Genomic DNA, 27,500 nt, shown 5'->3' on the forward strand with positions numbered 1-27,500 from the left:
GGTGTGGTGTGGTGTGTGTGTGTGGTTGTGTACTATTGCTGGAATTGTCATCCACCAAGACCATATCCATGAGCATGTGGGTGTGCGAATGTGTGAGAGAGAGGGTGTGTGTGTGTCTAATGTGTGTATGTTTGTCTAATGTGTGTGTGTGTGTGTGTGTGTGTGTGTGTGTGTGTGTGTGTGTGTGTGTGTGTATGTGTGTGAGAGTGTGTACCATTGCTGGAGTTGTCGTCCACCAGGATGATCTCCTTGAGCAGGTGTGTGGGCGTGGTGTGTGTGTGTGTGTATCAGTGGCGGCTGGTGGTTAAAAAAATAACGGAGGAAGGAATGTCTGCTTGATTGGCGTTAGTGGCAAATATGAGGTTGTGATGGTGTTGGTGCCATATGTGAACAATAGAGTATGTAGGCCGCCTACCCAGACACATTTATAGCAGCAGTATGTACTATGTAGCATTTTAACTGGCAATGTTGTGCAATAAATGCTGTTCTGACATTCTCTCACTTAACCCCAAATTCGTCCAGGGACAATGGACTTTGTAATATAATTTAAATATATAAGTCACTTTGGATAATAGTGCTAAATTAATAAATGTAAATGTAAATAAATGTAAATTTAGGTCTGGGAAGTCAGGGAAGATATATAGGTCTAGTTATGAAATACTGTTTTCCAGATGTGCAAAATTACGGAAAGTCTGGAGGTTTTGCTCAGTGTAATAAATTGGCAGAAAAGTCTATAATAATAAAAATAGACACTTGTTTTATAAAACCATGTAACTATTTACCATTAAAAATAGACCTTAAATGTGGTTATTTGTAATATGCTATTGTTTTTAAAGCCAAATCGCTATAATTTAAAGACAGGTTGTAATAGCTAAGTGGGAATTTATGAAAGCATACTCGAAAGGCAAATGTTATTGAAGACGTCATTAAAGGAATGCATCATGGTCTGAAAAATTCATTAACAATCTTACCATCCAAAGATACATTTAGAACGGTGAAAACAAGAACATAACAACAAGAACCTTATTTAACAATTGTTTAGTTAAGGCATAACTTGGATGATTATAACAACGCATAACTATCCAAAAATGTTTTATCACCAAGTGAGATGTCCACGTATGTGACAGGCCAGCAGTAGGCTATGGCTGATTGTTTTCTGTGCTAACGTTACCAGTTAGCCATGAGTAGCCTATTTGTCTGACTATGTAGCATTCAGTAGCCTACACTAGCCTTACCATCTTGTTTTGGAATATGAATTTTTGGAGCTGGTCTTCCTGCTTTGATAAACATTATCAGTGTATTCGCAGTGTATTTGAATGTATAAAAGATTTGAGATTGTCCTCTGATTCCATTGTACTGTTTATTTCACGAGCAAAAAACAAGCTTTCCGTTCAACATAAGATTCGTAGTTTGACTGCAGATAACGTTCTTGAACCGTTGCCGCTAAAAACAGCACCCCCTATCGCAATTGAAAATTACTGTACGGAGGAGCTTCCTGCCTTGGCCATTGAAAACGACGTGATTCACGAGCCGCTGGGGTCCGAGGCGTTTATAATGGACTTCAATGAGGGGCTTGAGGAGGAAGCTCCTCCATACAGTAATTTTCAATTGCGATAGGGGGTGCTGTTGACATTTTGACCTAGGGGAACGATTTTGTTCATTCAAAGTGTTAAAAATAGTAATATTAACAGTAATTTATCAGATTAGTAATTCACTTTATATATTTTTTATTTTTCTCTGAAATTTTAGGGAGGGTGTTCCTCCCTTTCCTCAATGAAGGAGCCTCCTCTGGTGTGTGTGTGTGTGTGAGAGTGTGTACCATTGCTGGAGTTGTCGTCCACCAGGATGATCTCCTTGAGCAGGTGTGTGGGCGTGGTGTGTGTGTGTGTGTGTGTGTGTGTGAGAGTGTGTACCATTGCTGGAGTTGTCGTCCACCAGGATGATCTCCTTGAGCAGGTGTGTGGGCGTGGTGTGTATGGCGGAGTGGACGGAGCGCAGGATGACGGACAGCGCCTCGTTGACGAAGATGAAGACGATGCTCACCTGGGGCAGGTGGGGCGGGTAGGAGATGTTCTTACACCTGATGCAGGAGACAATACACACACACACACATTAGACACACACACACACACACATTAGACACACACACACACACATTAGACAAACATACACACATATACACACACATTAGACACACACACACACACGTACATTAGACACACACCACTCACACACACACACACACACACACACAGCTTACCCGTCTGGCCTGAGGTCAGGGATGGGGCGGTCCAGTGAGATGCGGTCGCTAAGGTAACTGTTGTAGCCGTGCGCCTGGAACATCTTGAGCGCCACGCGCCGGCTGTCAGGGCCCAGGTCCCGCCCCCAGTGACTGAAGAGGGAGGAGTCAGAGAAGGACTGCTCCGCCTCCGCCTGCACACCCTCTCCTCTCAGAGGAATCTCTACAAACAAACAAACAAACAAACAAACACACATAAACAAACAAATGAAGAAACAGCTGAGAGCTTCCCATCGTGCAGAATGAATGTAGTTGCAGAAACATCCTGATTTGTAGAAACAGTAAACATTACGCTAGCATGAAACAGCAACACAAAGCCTCCACAGACGCTAGAATATCCTGCCCTGGGGGACACAACAACAGATGCAAATACACTCATACACAAACAAGCACAAACAGAAGCATTCAAACACAAACACACAAGACTGCTAATGAGTAGAGTAATCAGCCAGACACAACAGGTCTGTTTACCACTACCCTGTCTCTCAGTACGCACACACACATCTGCACACACACACACACCTGCACACACACACACCTGTACACACACACACCTGTACACACACATCTGCACACACACACGCCTGTACACACACACACCTGTACACACACATCTGCACACACACACACCTGTACACACACACACCTGCACACATACATCTGCACACACACACACATCTGCACACACACACACCTGTACACACACATCTGCACACACACACACCTGTACACACACACATCTGCACACACACACACCTGTACACACACACACCTGTACACACACACACCTGCACACACACACACCTGTACACACACATCTGCACACACACACACCTGTACACACACACACACACCTGTACACACACACACCTGTACACACACACACCTGTACACACACACATCTGCATCCGTCTCTCAAACTGTACACTCACACCAGCGCTACAGCGTGATTAGCAGGAACACACACTGTGTGTGTGTGTGTACAGGTGTGTGTGTGTGTGTGTATGTGTGTGTGTGTGTGTGTGTGTGTGTGTGTGTGTGTATCACAATAAGAAGATACTCTGGAACAGAGAGCCTGAGTTCCTGTGATCCTGTGTGTGTGTGTGTGTGTGTGTGTGTGTGTGTGTGTGTGTGTGTGTGGGCATGTGTGTATCACAATTAGAAGATACTCTGGAACAGAGAGCCTGAGTTCACCATGTGGAGAGGACTCTAGGTGTAGCAAAACATACAATGTGATCCTGTGTGTGTGTGTGTGTGTGTGTGTTTGTGTGTGTTTCTGTTCTAATGTTTACAATAGTTGTTTACAGCAATGCCGTTAACCAATACTGCAGTCCCTTTCTCTCTCTCTCTTTCTCTCGCTCTCCCTCAATTCAATTCAATAAGCTTCATTGGCATGACTGAAGTAGTACCATATTCAATTCAATAAGCTTCATTGGCATGACTGAAGTAGTACCATATTCAATTCAATAAGCTTCATTGGCATGACTGAAGTAGTACCATATTCAATTTAATAAGCTTCATTGGCATGACTGAAGTAGTACCATATTCAATTCAATAAGCTTTATTGGCATGACTGAAGTAGTACCATATTCCATTCAATAAGCTTTATTGGCATGACTGAAGTAGTACCATATTCAATTCAATAAGCTTTATTGGCATGACTGAAGTAGTACCATATTTTCCAGACTATTAGTCGCATCAGTCAAAAAATGTGCCATGAAGAGGGAAAAACATAATATAAGTCGCATTTATTTAGAAATGTATTTCACAAACTCCAAGACCAAGAACAGACAGAGACTATGTAACTGGACACATAGAGGCCAAAAAGATTAAGAATTCTACCGGAATGTTGAAGACGAAGGAGTGAAGGGCCCGACGGTAATCGTAAAGCAATTTACAAAAGATTCACTTGCTGATGTGGTACATGAAAATGTAGCTAGAAAGAGAATGCAATGCATGATCATATTACCTACAACACCTACCCACCTTACCTACGACATTCCATGAAATGAACAAAACGAACAAAAGAAATAGTTTTAATTATTGTTGTTAGTCATGTGGAGCCCTCTGTTAAAATGTAGCATTATTGTACATATTCAGAGATGTACTACCTACTGATCTATTTCTTCCAGGAGGAATGATAGTTCCCACCTCTCCTTGCCAAATAACTTTCTCTCTCTCTCTCACCCTCTGTTTCACTCACAAAAACACACAGTGTAAGCAGCCACACAGCCACACACACACACACACACACTGGGGCTTTCAGGCAGTGGGATCAGTGTGTTGGATAACTTCATGTGCGGTTACTGAAACAGAATTTAATCAGCCTCTCACAGACTGGGGAAACCTTACCTGGACATTTACTCCTGTGTGTGCGTGTGCGTGTGCGCGCGTGTGTGTGTGTGTGTGTGTGTTTGTTGAAGGGCGGGTGATTTGGTCAAGACTGAAAGACAGCTCTGTGAGACATGGGGAGGAGAGAGACCACACACACACACACACACACACAGCAATAAAGAGGTACAGTTCCCCCTCTCACACACACACACACCATCATAGTCACAAGCCATTACATTAGGCTAGTTAGAGTGAGAGCTAGTTCCTCTCATATCAGTAACATTAGGCTAGTTAGAGTGAGAGCTAGTTCCTCTCATATCAGTAACATTAGGCTAGTTAGAGTGAGAGCTAGTTAGGCTAGTTAGAGTGAGAGCTAGTTAGGCTAGTTAGAGTGAGAGCTAGTTAGGCTAGTTAGAGTGAGAGCTAGTTCCTCTCATATCAGTAACTTTAGGCTAGTTAGAGTGAGAGCTAGTTAGGCTAGTTAGAGTGAGAGCTAGTTCCTCTCATATCAGTAACATTAGGCTAGTTAGAGTGAGAGCTAGTTAGGCTAGTTAGAGTGAGAGCTAGTTAGGCTAGTTAGAGTGAGAGCTAGTTCCTCTCATATCAGTAACATTAGGCTAGTTAGAGTGAGAGCTAGTTAGGCTAGTTAGAGTGAGAGCTAGTTCCTCTTTCTTTTTTCCATCACACTCATGCGCCGCACGCTGCAGACCTGGCATGGTGCCGGAATATACACGCACACGCGCGCACACACACACAGGACCCCTGAGGTGCACTCTGACACTCAGAGTCTAACCACTGACCTCAACATCATCATCACTATGGAAACCAGAATGAACAGAGGAGCGGAGGAATACATGAGGAAATAAACACAAATCATCTCCATGAGGGCAGTCAGATGGAGCTATTTCAACCACATCCTGGCATGCCGTGTGTGTGTGTGTGTGTGTCCATCAGCAGGAGAGTGTGTGAGTGGGAGCTGTTCTAATCTAGGCTGCTGAGTGGCTGCATGATATTGGAGCTCTGTGGGATGCATGATATTGGATTTTTCTGACGATATTTGATACGCCAATACTTTTAAACTCATTTTGGCTGATTGCCAATGCCGATACCGATATATTCACATCTTTGTTATTTTCTTTAAGGGCCTCTACTAGAATGAACCTAATTACTCTTATATTAATGGCCTAGGTGTTGCATATACAAGCATAACACTTCCACTGTCATTCACTCTACCCAATATAAACTTGAACAAGGAATAAGAAAAAGAGGAAATCATTGCAACATGGTATAAATACTATAATTGTGGTAGATGGTATAGATGCTATAGTATTGTAGCGTCGGCGCAGAAAGACAGTGTTAGCGTTCTCCCGCGCCTATTCTCCTTAGTTTTGAGTGTAATGTTAGCGTCTTTATTGTGACATGTTTCCCTTCTAGTTCTCCCTCATGTGTGATCCTTTTTGTGTGGGGGGCTGCGTCCTCCCCTGTTGGTGTAGTGTGTGTGTCTGCTTGACCTGCCCCATGTGTATTGTAGTCTTGGTCTGTGTCCTAGCTCTCGTTCCCAGCAAATAAACCTTTTGATTGGACAACTGTGTGGTTCGCTATCAAATCGTTACATTGGTGTCAGAAGCGACTTTCGAACATGGCCTCCGCCCAGCGAGAGAAGCTGGGAACGGGAGACCTCACCACTGGGTGGAGGCCCACGCAAGAGGATCCAGGGAGAGCCCTTGTAAGGGCTACTAAAAAGCTCGGGGCCTGCTATCGCTACTGCCGACGGAGGAGAGGAGCTGTCGTCTGGACCTGCCTGCTGCCATGGGAGGAGATCTGGCCGGAAGAGGGGCCTGAAGAAGCGTTCGCGGAGAAGACGACGCTGACCTGGGCGCTGACTCCACGGCGAGCCGCGATGCGTGAGCAGAGCCGAGGGAGTGCGGCGAGGAAGAGGTTCCTAGACGATGGACGGTTGGCGGAGCCGCTGAGGGCAGCGAACTCACGACGGTGGGGCAGCTTCGCCGGAAAGGCCCTCTGAACTCTGAACCTTAAAACGTTTGGGTGCGTGTGAGAGGCACCGTGCTGTGTGGGCGCCCGTTCTAGTTGGCCTGTTGGCCGGCGCCTTTTGAAAAAAGTTTGTGTGTGGAGTTCGATAGCACGGCCATCTCGGGGGTCGTGCCTTCGCCGAGGCCGCGAAGGAGTGGAACGGGCCGGGAACAGAGCAGTACGGCTCTGCAAGATGGCAACACGAGGAGGGACGCCGAAGACGGTAGCTGCAGCGGGAGAGCTCAGCGCGGTCCGGTTGCTGCGGAGTCGGTGCCTGTCTGTCCTGGTCGGCGACTCGACGGAGCGGAGTGGCGTTGGTGCAGCTTCATCTGGCCCCCCTCGAACCCCGGTGCTTGGTACAGTGTCGACGGTTGAAAAGGCCACCTAGGGCCCCGCCAGGAGAGGAGGAGTGCCGTGGTGACACGCCGCGGAAAGTGCAGCCTGAGGGCGGCTGCTGAGAGGGAGCTGGTGACGAGCGGGGTCGGCCACGTGGCTGCTAGCACGCCTGTATCGTCCAATTTTGTCCAAAGTTCTTTGTGGCAGTGAAACGATAGGCCTGGCAGGATTAACGCACCTTCTCCTTTACGTGGCAAAAAATAATGTTTATTGGTCCATACAGCAACGAAAAGTAAATGAAAACTTGTTGTAAATTAGTCCACATCAAGGTCCTAACGAAATAACTGTTTTATAGTGGTTTGTAAAAGAAAAGTGTGGTCGAAAAAATGTTTGTAACCAAGCACAATCGCATTCAATGCCCCCTGACCTCAGGTGCACCAGCCCCATATGCAGTCATTCCCACTACGTCACCCATCGCTTGTGCGCCCTTAAAGTGCTAAGCACAGAAATAAATAAATACATAAAAATAAATTATAATTCCAACTAAGTTATTGCAAGCATTCCAAACTAATCCAAACGAATTTCCCAATACATATAAATAATAACATTCAAGACTTTAACAATGAAAATGGCTATAACATTCCGGCCCCTAATTTCTTGTGCAACAAAAATTACTAAATACTTGAATAGCCACTTCATATTGAGCGTTCATATATCATAGACCAAAAATATGCATAAACCATAAACCATCCAAACATTGTACACAGTTGTCATTGCATTTCATATTCGGAATGAATGTCCAGAATGAGTCCACATTGTTATGTATATCAAAGAAAGTTCATTGAACTTTGTGTATGCAACAGTCCATCCGAATGTGTGTGGGTCTGAATGTATATGTAAGAGCGAATGTGTTCACGAAAAAATATAATCCATCAAGGAAAAAGCCGTTGAAAAAAAAAAACTCAAAAAGTCTTCAGACAAAAATGTCCATTGAGTCCAAAAAGAAGTTGACCTTACAAAAGTAAGTCATTATCATAGTCATTAACAAAGACATAAGCACTAGCATCAGCAAATATGTTAATGTCCATTGTATTCTTTACATTTGCACCTACTGTGCATTATACTTAATTTTCATTGAAAACATTAAATATCATTTCAACACGCATTCAAAAAACATAACCGAAAGTTATTCCATTCAATAAATTAAGATCTTCAGACTTATTTGGCCTCAAGCAAAAGGCATAGCTTAGTGATAGGCCTTTCCAACTCATTGGTTTGTGTTTTAACACGTACTTTTCTCACAAACCCTCTAGAATCTTTTATTGTCTCTGTAATGCGCCCTAAAGGCCATGAATTTCGGGGGGCACACTCATCAGCTAAAAGGACCAGATCTCCTACTGAGAAGTTTCGCCGTGGGCTGCTCCACTTTTGGCGCTGTTGCATTATGGGGAGATATTCTTTTGCCCATCTTTTCCAGAATAAATCACTGAGGTACTGGACTTGTTTCCAGCGCCTTCTTCCATATGTTTCATGTTTGTCAAACAGACCAGGCGGTAGAGTGGGCTTCCCTTTTAACAACAGAAGGTGATTTGGTGTTAAAGCCTCAAGGTCATTTGGGTCATCACTAGATGGTGTTATTGGTCTGTCATTCAGAATAGCTTCAGCCTCGCAGAATATGGTACTGAGAGCCTCATCGTCGACTATTTGTTGTTGGGTGACAGAACAGAGAATTCTTTTGGTTTGTTGAACCAGACGTTCCCAAACGCCGCCATGATGAGCTCCATAAGGTGGGTTGAAAGTCCATTTAATCCCGTCCTGTCTGAGTGTGCTTTGTATTTTGTTTTGATCCATAGTTCGTAGCGCTTGTTTTAATTCACGATTTGCACTTACGAAATTTGTTCCATTATCTGATCTTATCTCTTTGACCGGTCCTCTCCGACAGATGAACCTTCTCATGGCATTGATGCAGGAATCCGTATCAAGTTTATGGGCCACTTCAAGATGAACAGCACGGCATGTTAAACAAGTGAATATGACGCCATACCTTTTGACAGCATTCCTTCCCCTTTTAACCTCAATAGGCCCGAAATAATCCATTCCGACCAGGGTAAATGGAGGGAGGTCCATCACAACTCGGTCAGATGGGAGGTCCGACATTTTTTGTTCCCCAGGTCTTTGACGTTGTTTGCGGCATGTCAGGCACTCTCTGATGATCCTTCTAGCCAGTGCATTTGCGTGAGGGATCCAAAATTGCCGTCGGAGTGTGGAAAGCATATGATTCCTCCCACTATGTCCAACCTTCTCATGCACATAGCGAAGAATGAGCTCTGAGATGTGACTACTCTTTGGTAGGATGGCAGGATGTTTTGCCTCATCAGGTAATGCAGATTTGCTCAACCGCCCACCTACTCTTAGGATGTCATCGACCATTACGGGATCCAACTTTAATAGGTGACTGGATTTCTTTATGGCTTTTCCATCAGTCAGATTTGAGATTTCCTCAGAAAAGTGTTGTTTTTGCACAAAACTGACTATTGCCGTTTCAGCCCTTTTAAGATCATCTACTGAAAGCTGGTAAGTCAAATTTTTCTTTTTCATTTTAGGTTTGACATCTATCTGTAGATTTTTCTTTTCCTCACACCTTTTCTGAAGTGTGTCCTTGAATTTTAAAAACCATGCAACTGCATGTTTCAAATCTGCCCATTTGGAAAAGTAAGACAGCAGTCTGCTGGTAGGGCAAGACTCTTCCACAGACTTTGCAGACAGGGCATGAACAGAGGCTTCCTGCTTTATCTCAGGGTCATCATCCGGGATTAGATCCATGTTCTTAGTCGTTCCTAGCCACTGAGAGTGTGTGTGGAGGAACTCTGGCCCATTAAACCAGGTTTGGTTCTGAAGAAATGCTTTGACTGATAAGCCGCGGGAAGCTGCATCAGCCGGGTTGTCCTTTGAGGAGATGTGCCTCCATTGCTCCTCCTTCGACAAAGAGTGAATAACAGAGATTCGATTTGCAACAAAAGTTTTGAATCGTTTGCTTTTGTTGGCAATGTATTGCAAAACAGTCATACTGTCTGACCAAAACATAGAATCTGCAAATAAGAACTGCAGTTCTGCTTTAAGCATATGATCTAGTCGTACAGCCAAGACTGCTGCAGCAAGCTCCATTCTGGGAATGGTAGTACACTTAAGAGGTGCTACTTTGGCCTTACCAAATGCAAATGAAACACAGACTTCATCCCTACTATTTGTTAGCCGGAGGTAGGATACGGCGCCATAGCCAACCTCACTAGCATCACAGAAGTGGTGTAGTTGTGCAGATGTGATGTCACCAAAGCATGATGGAATAAAGCTTCTGTTAACACCAAGAGTGTTCAGAAGATGAAGTGAATCAAGCCAATTTTCCCAGGTCTGAGCGACATCATGTGATATTTTTTCATCCCAACTCAGCTTCAGCTTACATAGGCTCTGCAAGATCAGTTTTGCCACAAGAGTGATGGGAGCCAGAAAACCTAGAGGGTCATATATTGAGCAGACAATAGATAAGATTCCCCTTCTGGTTGTCTGGTGAGACTTGATGGCAATGCTGAAGGTAAATCGATCCATTTCCACGTCCCATTGAACACCAAGTGCTCTTTCCATCGGCAGCTGTTCTTTGCTCAGATCCAAAGTTCTCACTTCTTTCGCTCTGTCCTTTTCAGGAATTGCAGCAAGGACAGTGCGATCATTGCTTATCCATTTGTTCAGATGGAAGCCACCTTTTGTGCATAGCTCAGTGAGTTGCTGATACAAAAACAAGGCCTGCTGGCTACTGTTGACAGCCTTCAGGCAGTCGTCAACATAGAAGTTCTGTCGGATAGTGTTTGTGACTTCTTCTGGATACTTGTCCTGATTGTCATCTGCTGTTTTCCGCAAGGCAAATGTGGCACAGCTAGGCGAAGATACTGCACCAAAGATATGCACAATCATTCTGTGCTCGACTAGTTCTTTAGAGATGTCCCCATTGGGCCACCAAAGAAAGCGCAAGAAGTTGATATCTTCCTTTGCTACTTGAACTTGGTGAAACATCCCTTCTACGTCAGTGATGAATGCGACAGGCCCCTGACGAAAGCGGAATAACACGCCAAGGAGCGTATTCGTCAGGTCGGGACCTTGGAGAAGTTCCTTATTTAAAGAGGTTCCACCGAATGCTGCAGCACAATCGAAAACCACACGCAGTTTCTTTTTGCGTGGGTGGTAGACACCATGATGTGGCAAATACCACAGCTTGCCAGTCTGATGCTGCAGTTCACACTGAGGTACGACCTCAGCATACCCCTTTGCCATGACCTCATTCATAAAGGCTTTGTATTCATTGAAGAACACTTGATCCTTTTCAAATCTTCTCAACAAATATTGAGCTCTTTGATAGGCTATTTGCCTATTGTTAGGCATGTTTACATTGACATTGCGGAATGGAAGTTTCAAACGGTAGTGACCATCTTTCAGTTCGGCTGAACTAGACACAATATTCATGAACTGCTCATCTTCCTGAGACCATTCATTCTTCTCTCCATAATGCTGTTCCATGAAATCTTGGTTGTATTGTTTTATCAACAAATTCTCTAAGTTTTGGATGGATACTCTGTTGACAAGAACATTAGCATTATTCATACTCCCACAGCCGAGTGGACCATTAATAACCCAGCCGAGCAGGGTTTTCACAGCATATGGTCCTCCGTCCACACTGTTAATAATTTTCCAAGGTTCTAAGGCTCTTGGCGCATTGACTCCTATTAGCAGCCCGATGCCTGCATTGATAGGAGTAAAGTCAACTTCCTCGAGGTAAGACCATTTTCTTAAATCTTTTGCTGTCGGCATATTGTCATGTGTCACAGGGATTGATTTTTGTGTAAAAACATCAGGAAGCTTGAGGAAGATGTCACTGTCAAGAGCAGCTACTTCAAAGCCAGACACCTTGTAGCTTGTTACTGGTCTTTCTTGACCCATTGTCTTTAAAAGAATTTCTACTTTCTTTCCAGGGGCCTGAAGCTGTCTGGACAATTCTTCAGTGCAAAAGGTTGCCGAGCTCCCCGGATCTAGGAAGGCATACGTTTCAATGCACTTTGTTCCCTTTTCTAGTTTCACTTTAACGGGCACAATTGCGAGAGCACATTCCTTATTTCCGGCCCCAGTATCACTACCAGTGGCCAGCGAGACCACTGTATCAGCACCTCTGCTATTTGTTTGATTTCCTTTGGTTGGTATGTGGAGAACTGTAGGATGTTTTTGCTTACACACATTGCAAGACATTCGATTCAGACAGTTTTTGCTCATGTGTCCCTTTTGTAAGCATGCAAAGCACATTCCTTTTGCCTTCAAGTACTCCACCTTTTCGTTATTGGGTTTGGTTTGAAATGTTTGACATTTTTCCATTGGGTGATTTTTATTGCAGAACATGCAGGGATTTGTGAATGCGCTTGTGGTGATAGCACTTGACGCTGGTAAAACAGCTGTTGCAAAACTGCTCCCCCTACTGGACTTTGAAATGATTCTGCTTTGCCTTATTGGCTCTGCAGTTTTATTCAGTGGGCTCTGGATTTCCCCAAAAATTGGATCTAGCATTATGCGTGCCTGTTTATCAATAAACGCGAGTAGATCTCTAAAGGAGGCTCTTTGTTTGTGCTTGTCGTATATGTTACTGACAACTCCTCTCCACTTCTCACGAAGCTTGAACGGCAGCTTGGAAGCGATGACCTTCAAATTTGATGGTGTTTCAAGGTCTGTGATGTAATCAACATCTTGCATGGTGTTGTGGCAGGTTTTGAGGAATATTGCATATGACCGTAGACCAGACGCATCCTCTGCCCTAATAGCAGGCCATTTCAGCGCTTTGTCCAAGAATGCAGAAGAGATCCTTATTTTATTTCCAAAGTGCCACTCCAATTGTTTCTTGGCTTCCCTATAGCCTTTGTCTGGTGGCAGGTGAAAGCAGCTGCGCACAAGATTCTTAGCTTCTCCGGATGTATATTGCTCCAGATAGTACAGTCTTTGTTCATCATTGTCTGTTTTCGATTCGATTGTCTGTTCAAATGACTTCAAGAATGACCTGAACTGAAGTGGGTCTCCATAAAAGACAGAAACTGCTCTTGGTGGAAGCTGAGAAGATCCATGTTGCTTCACAAGTAGTGAAGTAATTTCATTCTGCCTTTTCATCACTTTGATGAGAGAATCATTGTTTGAATCTGGAGTATATTCTGAGGATTGCTTTAATGCCCCTCGAGTAGGCATTTTGGTTGGGATGGAGAAAGAACCTGGTAATTCCGATTTAACCTCTGTTGAGGTAGGTCTAAAGTGTTCAGGATATATTCTTTGCTTTGCTTGTGTCTTTTTTGCTGTAGTTGGAAGAATGTATTCTGTTGACGCTCTAGATTGTGCAAGGTGACTTAAATCAACAGGCGAAAATTCCCTTTCTGAAAGAATATTTATTCTAGCTTCTGCCTCAGCTATTTTTGTTTGCAGTTTAAGTTTTTCCCTTTTTGATTTTAGTCGCAATGCCTCTATGTCCACTTCAAGTTGCTCCTCCAGAGACCGTGATTGCACACCGAGCACAGCACGTTGTATTCTTGCTTCAGACAGAGCCTCTGAGGCTTTGCTGGCCCGACTGGAGGCTGCACTGGGAGGCTTTGTTGCGGCCTGTGAAACACTATCGTGCGGCGACACGGACTCATCAGCTGGCTCATGAGGATCGGCGTCTACCTCATCTGCTTTCAGCCAAAATTCTACGCCATCAAGGAATTGTCTGAAGCTGGCCTTCTTAGGTTCGTACCAGTCTATTCTGTCCGGTTCCTTTTCTTCATCAGATAACAATGATTGCACGTTGTTTTGCAAATCCTCGAACTCTTCTAAATACTCAATAAAATCTAAAATTGGTTGCTTCACCTCTTCTTTAGTATCTCCTGCCTCGATCAGAGCGTTTATTTCGTTGCGCTTTCTTGTGAGAACTCCTAACTTTCCTCTACGCGTTCCGATTAGTTTAAACAATCTCTTTTCTTTCTCAATCAAGGTTTCCTCCTCGTCTACGTCGTCTGCGTTTTCTGTTTCCATTTTCACACTCTATCGTTTAGTTTACAGAGCATTCAATGTCCAAACATTCAAATGTTTTCTTTGTTTCCGCACGGCAAAACAGGTCAAAACTTTGAGCGCGGCGGCCCGACGTTGTTTAAACTTTGTATTACTCACGGCCTTCCATGAATCCACCATCAAAACTTTAAGGTTGCTCCTTGTCCATAATCCATGTAACGAAATCCGTTTAATCCTTATATTTTTTCGACTTTGTATCGTCCAATTTTGTCCAAAGTTCTTTGTGGCAGTGAAACGATAGGCCTGGCAGGATTAACGCACCTTCTCCTTTACGTGGCAAAAAATAATGTTTATTGGTCCATACAGCAACGAAAAGTAAATGAAAACTTGTTGTAAATTAGTCCACATCAAGGTCCTAACGAAATAACTGTTTTATAGTGGTTTGTAAAAGAAAAGTGTGGTCGAAAAAATGTTTGTAACCAAGCACAATCGCATTCAATGCCCCCTGACCTCAGGTGCACCAGCCCCATATGCAGTCATTCCCACTACGTCACCCATCGCTTGTGCGCCCTTAAAGTGCTAAGCACAGAAATAAATAAATACATAAAAATAAATTATAATTCCAACTAAGTTATTGCAAGCATTCCAAACTAATCCAAACGAATTTCCCAATACATATAAATAATAACATTCAAGACTTTAACAATGAAAATGGCTATAACAACGCCCGAACTGGATTGCTAGCAGCATGGCGCCCCGTTGAGTGAGCTCCTGCGGCGCGTGCACCCCACGTGAGTTGGCGGAACTGTCGCCCTGGACTGAGTGGCGGGCGACGCGTGCCGACGCTAGCATGTGGCTACCTCGTGGTCGTTGCCGAGGACGGCAACGGCTTGTTGGGGGAGCTATGTAGCGTCGGCGCAGAAAGACTGTGCTACCGTTCTCCCGCGCAGGGCATCCTGGGATACGAGAGCGAACATTTGGGGGGTTTATGTTGTTATTCTCCTTAGTTTTGAGTGTAATGTTAGCGTCTTTATTGTGACATGTTTCCCTGTTAGTTCTCCCTCGTGTGTGATCCTTTTTGTGTGGGGGGCTGCGTCCTCCCCTGTATGTGTAGTGTGTGTGTCTGCTTGACCTGCTCCGTGTGTATTGTGTTCTGTGTCTGTGTCCCTGCTCTCATTCCCAGTGAATAAACCTTTTGATTGGACAACTGTGTGGTTCGCTATCAAATTGTTACAATATATATGGTGGTAGATGGTATAGATGCTATAGTATATATGGTATACCATCTACCACCATATAAACTATAGCATCTACACCATCTACCACATACGGTATACTATAGCATCTACACCATCTACCACCATATATACTATAGCATCTATACCATCTACGGTATACTATAGCATCTACACCATCTACCACCATATATACTATAGCATCTACACAACCTTCCCACTAATCTTGTGCTAGAAGCCCGGTTTTACACTGTCTGCTGCTTTTTGTGTGTGTGTGTGTGTGTGTGTGTGTGTGCTTTTTTTGAGACCTTTCTCCTGTATATTTAGCTTCAGGAGAGTCTCAGTCTCAAACAGGCAAAACAGTCTGCAATATACATAAACAAACCTATTCTGTCACATCAGCAAAAAACAGGCTGCACGATACTATATCTCAGACACACACAAACACACGCATAATAGAGAGAGAGAGAGATGATCTGGCAGACCCTCTATCAGCCCTTTCTGTCACTTCCTTTACACACTATGCGATGGCAGCCCCTCCCCAAAGCCCTGGTAATAACACACACACACACACACACACACACACACACACACAGAGACAGAGAGAGAGAGAGAGAGAAATCTCCCACTACAGACTACTGCTAAATCTCCCAACTACAGACTACTGCTAAATCTCCTGCTACAGACTACTGCTAAATCATCTCCCGCTAATATTTAGTGCCCCACTCCACCCCTGCACACTGATACACACACACACACACACACACACACACACACACACACACACACACACACACTTATTCACACAGTGGGTCCCTATCAATAATTCAATTGAGCCTGATATTTCAGTGTCAGATCAGAGAGATACAGACAAGAGTAACATGAGAGAGAAACATACTGAGAGAAAGAGAGAGAAAGAGAGAGAGAAACATACTGAGAGAAAGAGAGAGGAAGAGAGAGAGAAACATACTGAGAGAAAGAGAGAGAAAGAGAGAGAGAAACATACTGAGAGAAAGAGGGGACAGTGAAGGAGAGAGAGGAAGAGAGAGAGAAACATACTGAGAGAAAGAGAGAGGAAGAGAGAGAGAAACATACTGAGAGAAAGAGAGAGAAAGAGAGAGAGAAACATACTGAGAGAAAGAGGGGACAGTGAAGGAGAGAGAGAAAGAGAGAGAGAAACATACTGAGAGAAAGAGAGAGAAAGACAGAGAGAAACATACTGAGAGAAAGAGGGGACAGTGAAGGAGAGAGAGGAAGAGAGAGAGACACACACACACACCAAATGCACCACCTCCTCAGTGCTGATGACAGGCTGGAGGAGTGCGGGGTCCAATAATCACCATATGAAACGAGTCAAGATGGCGCGCGGAGTGCGGGGTCCAATAATCACCACATGAAACGAGTCAAGATGGCGCGCGGAGTGCGGGGTCCAATAATCACCATATGAAACGAGTCAAGATGGCGCGCGGAGTGCGGGGTCCAATAATCACCATATGAAACGAGTCAAGATGGCGCGCGGAGTGCGGGGTCCAATAATCACCACATGAAACGAGTCAAGATGGCGCGCGCAGTGCGGGGTCCAATAATCACCACATGAAACGAGTCAAGATGGAGCGCGCAGTGCGGGGTCCAATAATCACCATATGAAACGATTCAAGATGGCGCGCGGAGTGCGGGGTCCAATAATCACCACATGAAACGAGTCAAGATGGCGCGCGGAGTCGGCCGCATCGCCAGGCTCTGTGTCTCTCCGCATTTTGCAAATCAGTGGTAATCTGCTTTTTTATTTCAAGTGTTTTCGCTAAACATAGTTTAGTGTACATATTGTACAGCCGACAGGAATTTTTGGACATCGGTTCCTGCAATGTTGACTTCTTTATCAGCGTAATCCCAGAGATGGCCAAACCAGGGGGACGAGCTAACTTTGTTACACCGACCGGAAGTAACCATTGGCCAGGCAAAAAACACAAACACAGGCGAGGCAGAGGGGCGGACTGCAAGCTAAGCTAAAACTAACTCTGCATCGACTCTCGCTGAGCTAAAGCTAACTCTGCATCGACTCTCGCTGAGCTAAAGCTAACTCTGCATCGACTCTCGCTGAGCTAAAGCTAACTCTGCATCGACTCTCGCTGAGCTAAAGCTAACTCTGCATCGACTCTTGCTACTAAGCCTTTTCTGCAAATGTTCGTTCCCTAGACAACAACATGGATGGACTGCAGCTGCGGATCACCACACACAGATTGATTATGGACTGTGACATCATGATTGATTATGGACTGTAACATCATCATTGATTATGGACTGTATAAATCTGGCTTGGTGCATGGACACTACCATCACCACAACCACAAGCTCCCAAGGCATGTGGCAAGGCATTTAGGCCATAACAGACTACAAAACTACTAACACCACCCCCACCACCACCGCCTCCTCCTCCTTGCCTGATGAGCTGAACCACTTGTATGGCCGCTTTGACAGGGATAACCAGGAGGTGGCCATCAAGGCTGTGGTGTCTGCAGATAACCAGCCCCTCTCCACCACCGATGTGTGTGCGGCACTGAGCAGGACTTATGCACGTAAGGCTGCTGGTCCTGATGGTATCCCCGGACGCGTACTCAGGGCCTGTGCAGTGCAGCTGACTGAGGTTTGGACTGACATACAGTACAGTGCCAACATTCACCTCCTTCAGATCAGGAGAGGAGACTAAAGGTCCATATGTCTCCTCAGATCAGGAGAGGAGACTAAAGGTCCATATGTCTCCTCAGATCAGGAGAGAATGAGACTAAAGGTCCATATGTCTCCTCAGATCAGGAGAGGAGGAGACTAAAGAAGGTCCATATGTCTCCTCAGATCAGGAGAGGAGACTAAAGGTCCATATGTCTCCTCAGATCAGGAGAGGAGACTAAAGAAGAGGTCCATATGTCTCCTCAGATCCGGAGAGGAGACTAAAGGTCCATATGTCTCCTCAGATCAGGAGAGGAGACTAAAGGTCCATATGTCTCCTCAGATCAGGAGAGGAGACTAAAGAAGGTCCATATGTCTCCTCAGATCAGGAAAGGAGACTAAAGGTCCATATGTCTCCTCAGATCCTGGGGATCTTCTACCGCTGCATCCTCACCAACTGTGTCACAGTATGGTACGGCAACTCCTCTGCCTCTGACCATAAAGCACTGCAGAGGGTGGTAAGGCGCACACGCAAACGCTAATTTATTCAAATTGCTCTCTACCGAACTATCTGTGGCTTAATTTGCGGAGGACATAGAGAAAGCACCCGTATTATAAAATGAGCCAGTGGTGTAGAAATAACTTTTAAGAAATAATCTGTAGCATAGGGTTGGCTACTGCAAAAAAACATTGGTTACTAGTGACGTGAATCAGCCAACCACTCTGTCTCAAACCGAACTACATGGTCAGTTGAATGTTGATTCTCTAAAAGGCAAGCAGTTCAAGAGGGTGCTAAGAAATCATTCTGTTTTTGATACTGTACTTAAATTGGCAAGTGACAAAGTGCATTTCTTTAGAGACTGAAGCTGTAGCTGTAGTATGATGATTGACATGTTTTAGTTATGTAAAGACATGTTCAAGGAGTTCAGATAGAGCCTGTATCAGGACCCCATTTAGTTCAATGTGTTATATGTACTATTTTTGGTAGCCTACTGTACTTAAATGGCCAGTATTTTCTTTATTCATTGAAGCCTCTATGTTTACAGGCTTGTGGCGAGATGCACAGAGAATCGTAATATCAATTCATATTTTCATGATTCATATTTTTCCCCAAATCGTGCAGGCCTACAACCAACCAACTAACCCAAGAGGTCCCTGGCGAGCCATTTGTGTGCCGATGATCTTGAAGATGATCTCGTAGGTCTCGAGGGCCTTGAGGTGGACACCACTGGGCAGGGCGGGGTGTAGACACTGGGCCAGACGCTTCCCGATGACCAGACGCCGCGGCAGCAGAGAGTATTTCAGGTTACTCTGCAGGGCCTGTACGGATGAGAGGGGGGTGGGGGGCAATGTAAGTATAGTAATGCACTCTCTCAAGTCAAGTCATGTCTTGACTTGAGAGTGACTTGACCCTTTCATCACACACACGCACACACACGCACATGCACACACACAACATAGCCATCATACTCACACACGCACACACACACACATGCACACCAAATCAGGTTAGGCCTTCATCCCAGTTTTTCAAACGTCCATGAAGATTAACTAGTGTGTGAAAGAGGGAGAGAGAAAGACAGAGAGAAAGAGAGTGATAAAGAGAGTAAGAGAGAGAGAGCAAGAGATGGAGACAGAGAGAGAGATGGAGAGAGAGAGGTGGAGAGAAGGGAGATAGAGGGAGGGGTGGAGAGAGAGAGAGAGATATGGAGAAAGAGAGATGGAGAGAGAGAGTGATGAAGATAGAGAGAGAGAGAGAGATGGAGAGAAAAGGAGATGGAAGGAGAGAGAGGCAGAGAGAGATGGAGAAAGAGAGTGATGGAGAGAGAGAGATGGGGAAAGAGAGAGAGAGAGAGAGAGAGAGAGAGAGAGAGAGAGAGAGAGAGAGAAAGAGAGAGAGAAAAGGTCCTTATCACCATTGTGCAGACCCACACAGCAGTGCAGAATGGGAGAATTTGGGGTTTTGCCTCCTGTGTGTGTGAGGTTGCCAGGGTGTGTAGACTAGCCAGGGGTCAGTGTGTGTGTGAGTGTGTGTGTGTGTGTGTGGGTGTGTGCATGTGTGTGCATGTGTGTGTGTGTGTGGAGTTGCTATAATTGAGTGTGCCAAGCCAAAGCAGCATGGCCTGGTGTTCCCCAAACATTCTGTGCACACTGTGACAAACACACACACACACACACACACACACACACACACACACACACACACACGCGCGCACGCACACACACACAGAGTAGGCCTGAATTTCACAGACTTTGGTAGGTTAGCAGTGCAGGTGCAAGTGCAGGAGAGATGCAAGGCAGCAGATAAACTTCACGTTAACCTAGCCTAACGTTAACCTAGCCTAACGCTAACCTAGCCTAACGTTAACCTAGCCTAACGCTAACCTAGCCTAACGCTAACCTAGCCTAATGCTAACCTAGCCTACTTTTATTTGTTGATCCCAAACCTGGAACAAACAGGTTAACCCCACTGCTGTTCCCCAAATTCACTCCCATGAAATGTTTTTCTTTTATTATAGATTAGATTAGATTAGATTAGATTAGATTAGATTCAACTTTATTGTCATTGTGCAGAGTACAAGAATAGGCTATAACTGATCATGTGAAGATTATGCGGGGTTGCGTTGTGAACTTTAAAACACCACTGGCCTGAGTAATGCGGTCAGTGTAGATGCTATGAGGGGTCACGTTTTACGTGCTAGATCCTCACTTTTCACAGGAATAATTAGGGAAAGGCTGGCAGATGTTTCTCGAACTCATTTGCATACGAGCGCAACAACCTATTGGTGCTTTGCTACATTAGTAGGGAAGTACTGATTCTGATAGGGCCCATGCTCTGGTTCTGATAGGCTGCAGAGGTGAGAGGGCCCATGCTCTGGTTCTGATAGGCTGCAGAGGTGAGAGGGCCCATGCTCTGGTTCTGATAGGCTGCAGAGGTGAGAGGGCCCATGCTCTGGTTCTGATAGGCTGCAGAGGTGAGAGGGCCCATGCTCTGGTTCTGATAGGCTGCAGAGGTGAGAGGGCCCATGCTCTGGTTCTGATAGGCTGCAGAGGTGAGAGGGCCCATGCTCTGGTTCTGATAGGCTGCAGAGGTGAGAGGGCCCATGCGCTGGTTCTCTGGACGTGTTTTGTGAATGTCTAACTTGCGTGCAGTTTGCGGCGCAATGATAAACTTTTGCAAATGATAAATGACAGATGTATGGACTTATTGCGGCTCACGCCTGCGTATTGAACCTCAGGGGGCGTACCGTTCGGATCAATAATATACTGTGTACCGTTGCATCCCTAGTGTGTGTGTGTGTATGTGTGTGTGTGTGAGAGAGTGTGTGTGTGTGTGTGGAGTGAGAGAGTGAGTAAGTGTGTGTGTGTGTGTGTGTGTGTGTGTGTATGTATGTGTGTGTGTGTGGAGTGAGTGAGTGAGTGAGTGTGTGTGTGTGTGGTTGTCTGACTCCCTGTTCTGCCTGGTATCACTCCACATATTGATAGGCCAGCCTTCATCAGTATCACCGTGTCGACAGACACTCATCACCATAGAAACAGGGAAAACAACCCCACGTACCCGCAGCAGCACTACATCAGGACACACCTCGAGAACACACACACACACACACCCCTCCAATCCCGTATACTTACACACACACACACACCCCTCCAATCCCGTATACTTGCGCACACACACACACACACCCCTCCAATCCCGTATACTTGCATACACACACACACCCCTCCAATCCCGTATACTTGCGCACACACACACACACACCCCTCCAATCCCGTATACTTACACACACACACACACACACCCCTCCAATCCCGTATACTTGCACACACACACACACCCCTCCAATCCCGTATACTTGCACTCACACACACACACGCACACACAATCCCATATACAGTATTTGCACATACACGTACACACCTATCCAATCCCATATTCTTGCACACACACACACACACAAACACAGTCACACACATACACACACACACACACATCCAATTCTATATACTTGCACACACACTCCTGTAAGGATCTTTTATGGCACATCATAAAGCTTCACAGAGTGTATCTGTCTCTGTCCCTTATGAATTATTCCAGTCAAGAGCACTGTGGTTTGTGTGTGTGTGTGTGTGTGTGTGTGTGTTGGGGGGGGGGGGGGGCAAGGAGAGGGAGAGAGAGAGAGACCGAGAGAGTAATGGAGAGGAATCTCTCATGAGCCTGATGACAGTGTGTGTGTGTGTTCTGTGTCTGTGTGTGTGTGTGTGTCTGTCTGTGTGTGTGTATGTCTGTGTCTGTCTGTGTGTGTGTGTGTGTGTGTGTGTGTGTGTGTTTTTGCGTACTGGATGTGAATGTTGTATGTCTGCGTTAACACGCCCACAGGTCTGCTGGAGAACCAGAGTGGAATGGTGAAGCTCAGCTATCAGAACAACACATCTGACACACACCGTTAGTTGGGTGCACCATTGCAAAGCTCTTTCTGATGCAGGTTATATAGACCACACACAATTTGAAATCTTTGTCAAACAACATCAAACTTCAAAAGGTCAAACTGTAGCACGTCCTCAATTGTTTGAGTTTCCTCCACCAAAACTTTAGTGGCCTCCTTGAGGTCAGTCGCCACGGTCACCGTGTCTCACCCTAGAGGGGAGAAGGGATGGGGAAAGATCTGGACACATTTTCTTTACTGCAGCCATCGTTACAGACAAGCGCGAGCCATAGCCTGTGAATGAAACAAAGTGAACGTCTAGGCCATAGTGTGACATGCGTAAACCAATGAAATGAAGCGAGCGTATCATAGTGTGACATGCGTAAACCAATGAAACGAAGCGAGCGTATCATAGTGTGACATGCGTAAACCAATGAAACGAAGCGAGCGTATCATAGTGTGACATGCGTAAACCAATGAAACGAAGCGAGCGTATCATAGTGTGACATGCGTAAACCAATGAAACGAAGCGAGCGTATCATAGTGTGACATGCGTAAACCAATGAAACGAAGCGAGCGTATCATAGTGTGACATGCGTAAACCAATGAAACGAAGCGAGCGTATCATAGTGTGACATGCTAAACCAATGAATGAAACGAGCGTATCATAGTGTGACATGCGTAAACCAATGAAACGAAGCGAGCGTATCATAGTGTGACATGCGTAAACCAATGAAACGAAGCGAGCGTATCATAGTGTGACATGCGTAAACCAATGAAACGAGCGAACGTATCATAGTGTGACATGCGTAAACCAATGAAACGAAGCGAGCGTATCATAGTGTGACATGCGTAAACCAATGAAACGAAGCGAGCGTATCATAGTGTGACATGCGTAAACCAATGAAACGAAGCGAGCGTATCATAGTGTGACATGCGTAAACCAATGAAACGAGCGAACGTATCATAGTGTGACATGCGTAAACCAATGAAACGAAGCGAGCGTATCATAGTGTGACATGCGTAAACCAATGAAACGAAGCGAGCGTATCATAGTGTGACATGCGTAAACCAATGAAACAAAGCGAACGTGTAGGCCATAGTGTGACATGCGTAAACCAATGAAATGAAGCGAGCGTATCATAGTGTGACATGCGTAAACCAATGAAACAAAGCGAACGTGTAGGCCATAGTGTGACATGCGTAAACCAATGGTGTAAACATAATCATAGATGACGCCACAAGTTTTTTAAAAGAAAGAACGTAGCCTACGTTTGTATATAGGCAATTTATTTTCACAATACTTACTAAAATATAATTACCCGTATTTTCCGGACTATAAGTCACACCGGAGTATGTCGCACCAGTCAAAAAAAAATTAATGAAGAGGAAAAAACATATATATAAATATATATATGTTTCATTTGAGTCGCAGGACCAGCCAAACTATGAAAAAAAGTGTGACTTATAGTCCAGAAAATACGGTAATATTATTTTATTGCATTTGTATTAGTTGTTTGAAGAGTAACTGGCAAGTCGATTGGACTAAAAGGAAAAAAAAATAATATTTAGGTCCTAAATTGGCAGGGTCAGTTGGGTTATGGCAAACAAAAATATTTTTAAGGATGGCCTCACATGGTTATGTCAGGACTTGAATAGTCAGTCATGCTGGCCTTGAAACATCATCAAAGCCCATTTTTCAGGAAGAGCATTTGTGTGTGTGTGTGTGTGTGTGTGTGTGTGTGTGTGTGTGTGAAGAGCATTTCTGTGTGTGCGTGTGTGTGAAGAGCATTTCTGTGTGTGTGTGTGTGTGTGTTTGTTTGTGTGTGAAGAGTATTTCTGTGTGTGTGTGTGTGTGTGTGAAGAGCATTTCTGTGTGTGCGTGTGTGTGAAGAGCATTTCTGTGTGTGTGTGTGTGTGTGTGTTTGTTTGTGTGTGAAGAGTATTTCTGTGTGTGTGTGTGTGTGTGAAGAGCATTTCTGTGTGTGCATGGCTGCTAATGGATTCCTACTAGTATAACGGTTGGTGGTAGCGTAGTGGTTAAGGAGCTGGGATAGGATGTAGTAAGTAGAAAAGTTGTGGGTTCAATTCCCATCTTCCACTGTTGTGCACTTGAGCACGCACGCACACACACACACAAACACACGCACACACACAGACACACATCTGACCCACAATCTAAAGAGCAAATCAACCTGTGCACCCATGTGTCAGTGAAAACATTGAGTGTGGTCAGACGCAGTGATCATACATTGCTATTTTGACTAGGGATGCACAATATTGAATTTTAACCAATATCCGATATGCCGATATTTACAAGCTCATTTTGGCCCATTGCTGATGCTGATACCGATATACACCTCTAATTTGTATTCATTGAAAAGTCTCTCCTGTAGCCTAGGCTACTACAATGAACCTGTTATTATGATAGTGTAGGCCAGTGTTACTCATTGCGCAGCTCACAAGCCACATGCGGCTCGTCAAGCTATAATTGGTGGCTCGCATGGAAGCTTTGGTGAGATTTCGCCAAATTTGGTTTTACTAATTTTGAGTAGGCCTAAACTGTTCGCCAAAGGCCATCATCTCTGGCCCCAGCTTGATAAAAACAAAGGTAGGCTCTGATTTAGCCTAGTCTACTGTATGACTTCACCGAGGTGATCTTTAGTTTCGTTCTGCTTACAGTCGGCCTATCTCACTGCCACTTGCAACGCCTTTGAATGCAATCTGCTGCCCTGTTTACCGGCAATGCTACAGCGGAGTTAAACTGCCACCTCGTGGCGATAAGTTGTAATACATTTCACGCAGCTGCGCGAATGAAGTGGCCACTTCTAAATGGGACCCACTGTATGTGGTAACACAGCCAATAATTTTTTTCAAATGTGCTTCATAAACATACAATACTGCACTACAAAAACGCAAACATCGGAATTATACTTCTACCTTCACCCAAATAATGAAGGTGAAAGGAAGTTATGAAGCCTTAATGGTGCTTCCTAAAGGGGGTATTGTCAAACCTGGCAACACAGCCCGCATGCCATGTGGCATGTGGCAAAACTTGACTGCAGCGCACGTTTGCAGGCAGGCGACGTTAGTTCCGCTAGCGTGAAACACAAAATGGACCGTTTTTAATAATAAAAAAGACACACAGTGTTGTAACGAATAGTGGCAGGTGTAGCGGTACCCGGTAAGAAACGAAAAATACGAAGCATACAAGATGAGCACAGAACATTTCAAGACAAGTGGACAGATGAATTCTTATTTGTTCTGCATGGCATGAACCCTCTGTGCTTAATATGCAAACAAACCCGTGCCGGTTTCAAACGAAGCAACTTGGAGCGCCATTTCAAAACGGCGCATCCAAAATTCAATGAAAGTTACCCGTCTGGCAGTGAATTAAGAAAAAAGAAAATAGCACAACTCACTGCTTCACTTTGTGAGCAGCAAAATCTAAATAGATAGATAGATACTTTATTGATCCCTAGGGGAAATTCAAATCTTATTCAAATCAAATTCAAATCTTATCCACCGGACAACCTCCACTGCAGAGCGTTTAACAGAGGCGTCTTATGAAATCGTGTAGATTTTGGCGCAGGCTAAAAAACCCTTCTCAGACTCAGAAATAGTGAAAGACTGTTTTTTGGCTTCAGCAGAAATACTGTTCACAAACTTTGACAACAAGGACGCCATCATTAAACAAATAAAAGGGTTACAGCTGTCTGATTCAACAATAATGAGGCGAATGGAAGACATCGGAAAGGACATCTTTTCCTCTTTTCAAGAGGAAATGTTGTGCTTACTACCACTCCATGGCCAAACAAGAGGTGAGGATATTCTGAATGCACTTTTAGTATTAGGAGGAAAATCATCTCAGCTTGTCCAAACTTGCAAGTGTGTGTCCTGATGGGGCTCCAAGCATGCGAGGCAAAGAGAAGGGTCTTGTTGGCCTCATGAAAAAAAGAGATGAAATCCCCAATTTCATCAGCTTCCACTGCATCATCCATCAGGAGGCACTGGTATCAAAGCTAGGAAACAGTGAATTCCAAAATGTGATGCAAAGGGTTGTGCATGTGCATGTGGTCAAATACATTGTTTCAAGAGCACTAAACCAGACAGTTCAGACTGTTAATCCAGGACTATGACACAGAGTACGGTGATTTAGTGAAGTACGATGGTTGTCCAGTGGGAGGGTGCTGGAGCGGTTCCTGAGCCTCCTTCCTGAAATCAACAGCTTCTTGGACAGCAAGGGGAAACACCAGCCAGAGCTGAAAGACCCAAACTGGATCATACAGCTGGCCCTCCTTACTGACATTTCCTGTCACCTGAACACTCTCAACTTGCAGCTCCAAGGGAGAGACAAGCTTCCAAGTGACATGCTGAGGGCAGTCAGAGCGTTCCAAGTGACATGCTGAGGGCAGTCAGAGCATTCCAAAACAAAAGAACTGCTCTGTGGACACCTGACAGAGAACTCATCCACTTCCCTAAACTCAGAGCAACAACCACAAGTGACCCATCTCTGCATCAGCACTTCAGCTACAGCACATTTGTTGAAGTTTCTGGAGGAGCTGAAGGGTGAGTTTGAATCCAGATTCAGTGATGTGACTGAACATAAGGAGATTTTCAATTTTATTGTAAACCCCTTCCATGTGGATGAGTCCTCCCTCACGCCAACCATCACACAGCTCTGCCCTGGTGTTCGTGCTGCTCTGGAGAGTGAAATAAGCTCTGCCCTGGTGTTCGTGCTGCTCTGGAGAGTGAAATAATTGAGCTGCAAACAAATAACATTCTCCAAGCAGGTGTTGGCCACTTCTGGAGTTTGGTTTCTGAAGCAGACTTTCCCACTTTGAAACCACTTGCACAGAAAGTGATGTCTTCCTTCATGAGCACATACACCTGTGAGTCAACATTTTCGACCATGAACACTATCAAGAGGAAACAGAAACCGACTGACCCATACTCATCTTGAAAGCCTCACTGTGATTGCAACAACAAATTACAAAAACAGCATGAAGAAAGTCAAGGACATGCATGCCAGCTTCCGCTCATCCCAGTATTAAAGTAAATCTGGTCTTCAATGAAAATGTATTGGCTGTGTCATTTCTTTTTTTGTGAGATGTA

General features: G+C 44.8%; 1 protein-coding gene across 1 annotated transcript in view; it reads right to left on the minus strand.

Moving 5' to 3' along the window:
* Window positions 1-27,500, minus strand: part of galnt18b (UDP-N-acetyl-alpha-D-galactosamine:polypeptide N-acetylgalactosaminyltransferase 18b) — a 114,131-nt gene that overhangs the window by 54,620 nt on the left and 32,011 nt on the right. The window contains exons 2-3 of the mRNA XM_076291498.1: window positions 2,261-2,462; window positions 1,914-2,080 (exon numbers count right to left, since the gene is read on the minus strand). Of these exons, the coding sequence (XP_076147613.1) occupies window positions 1,914-2,080; window positions 2,261-2,462 (369 nt within the window). The remainder of the gene's footprint in view (window positions 1-1,913; window positions 2,081-2,260; window positions 2,463-27,500) is intronic.

The sequence above is a fragment of the Alosa pseudoharengus genome, unplaced genomic scaffold (assembly GCF_046254945.1).
Source record: "Alosa pseudoharengus isolate Yale_2024_CS ecotype anadromous, Long Island Sound unplaced genomic scaffold, YU_APseudo_1.1 YU_APseudo_1.1_scf_19, whole genome shotgun sequence".
Classification (NCBI taxonomy): domain Eukaryota; kingdom Metazoa; phylum Chordata; class Actinopteri; order Clupeiformes; family Clupeidae; genus Alosa; species Alosa pseudoharengus.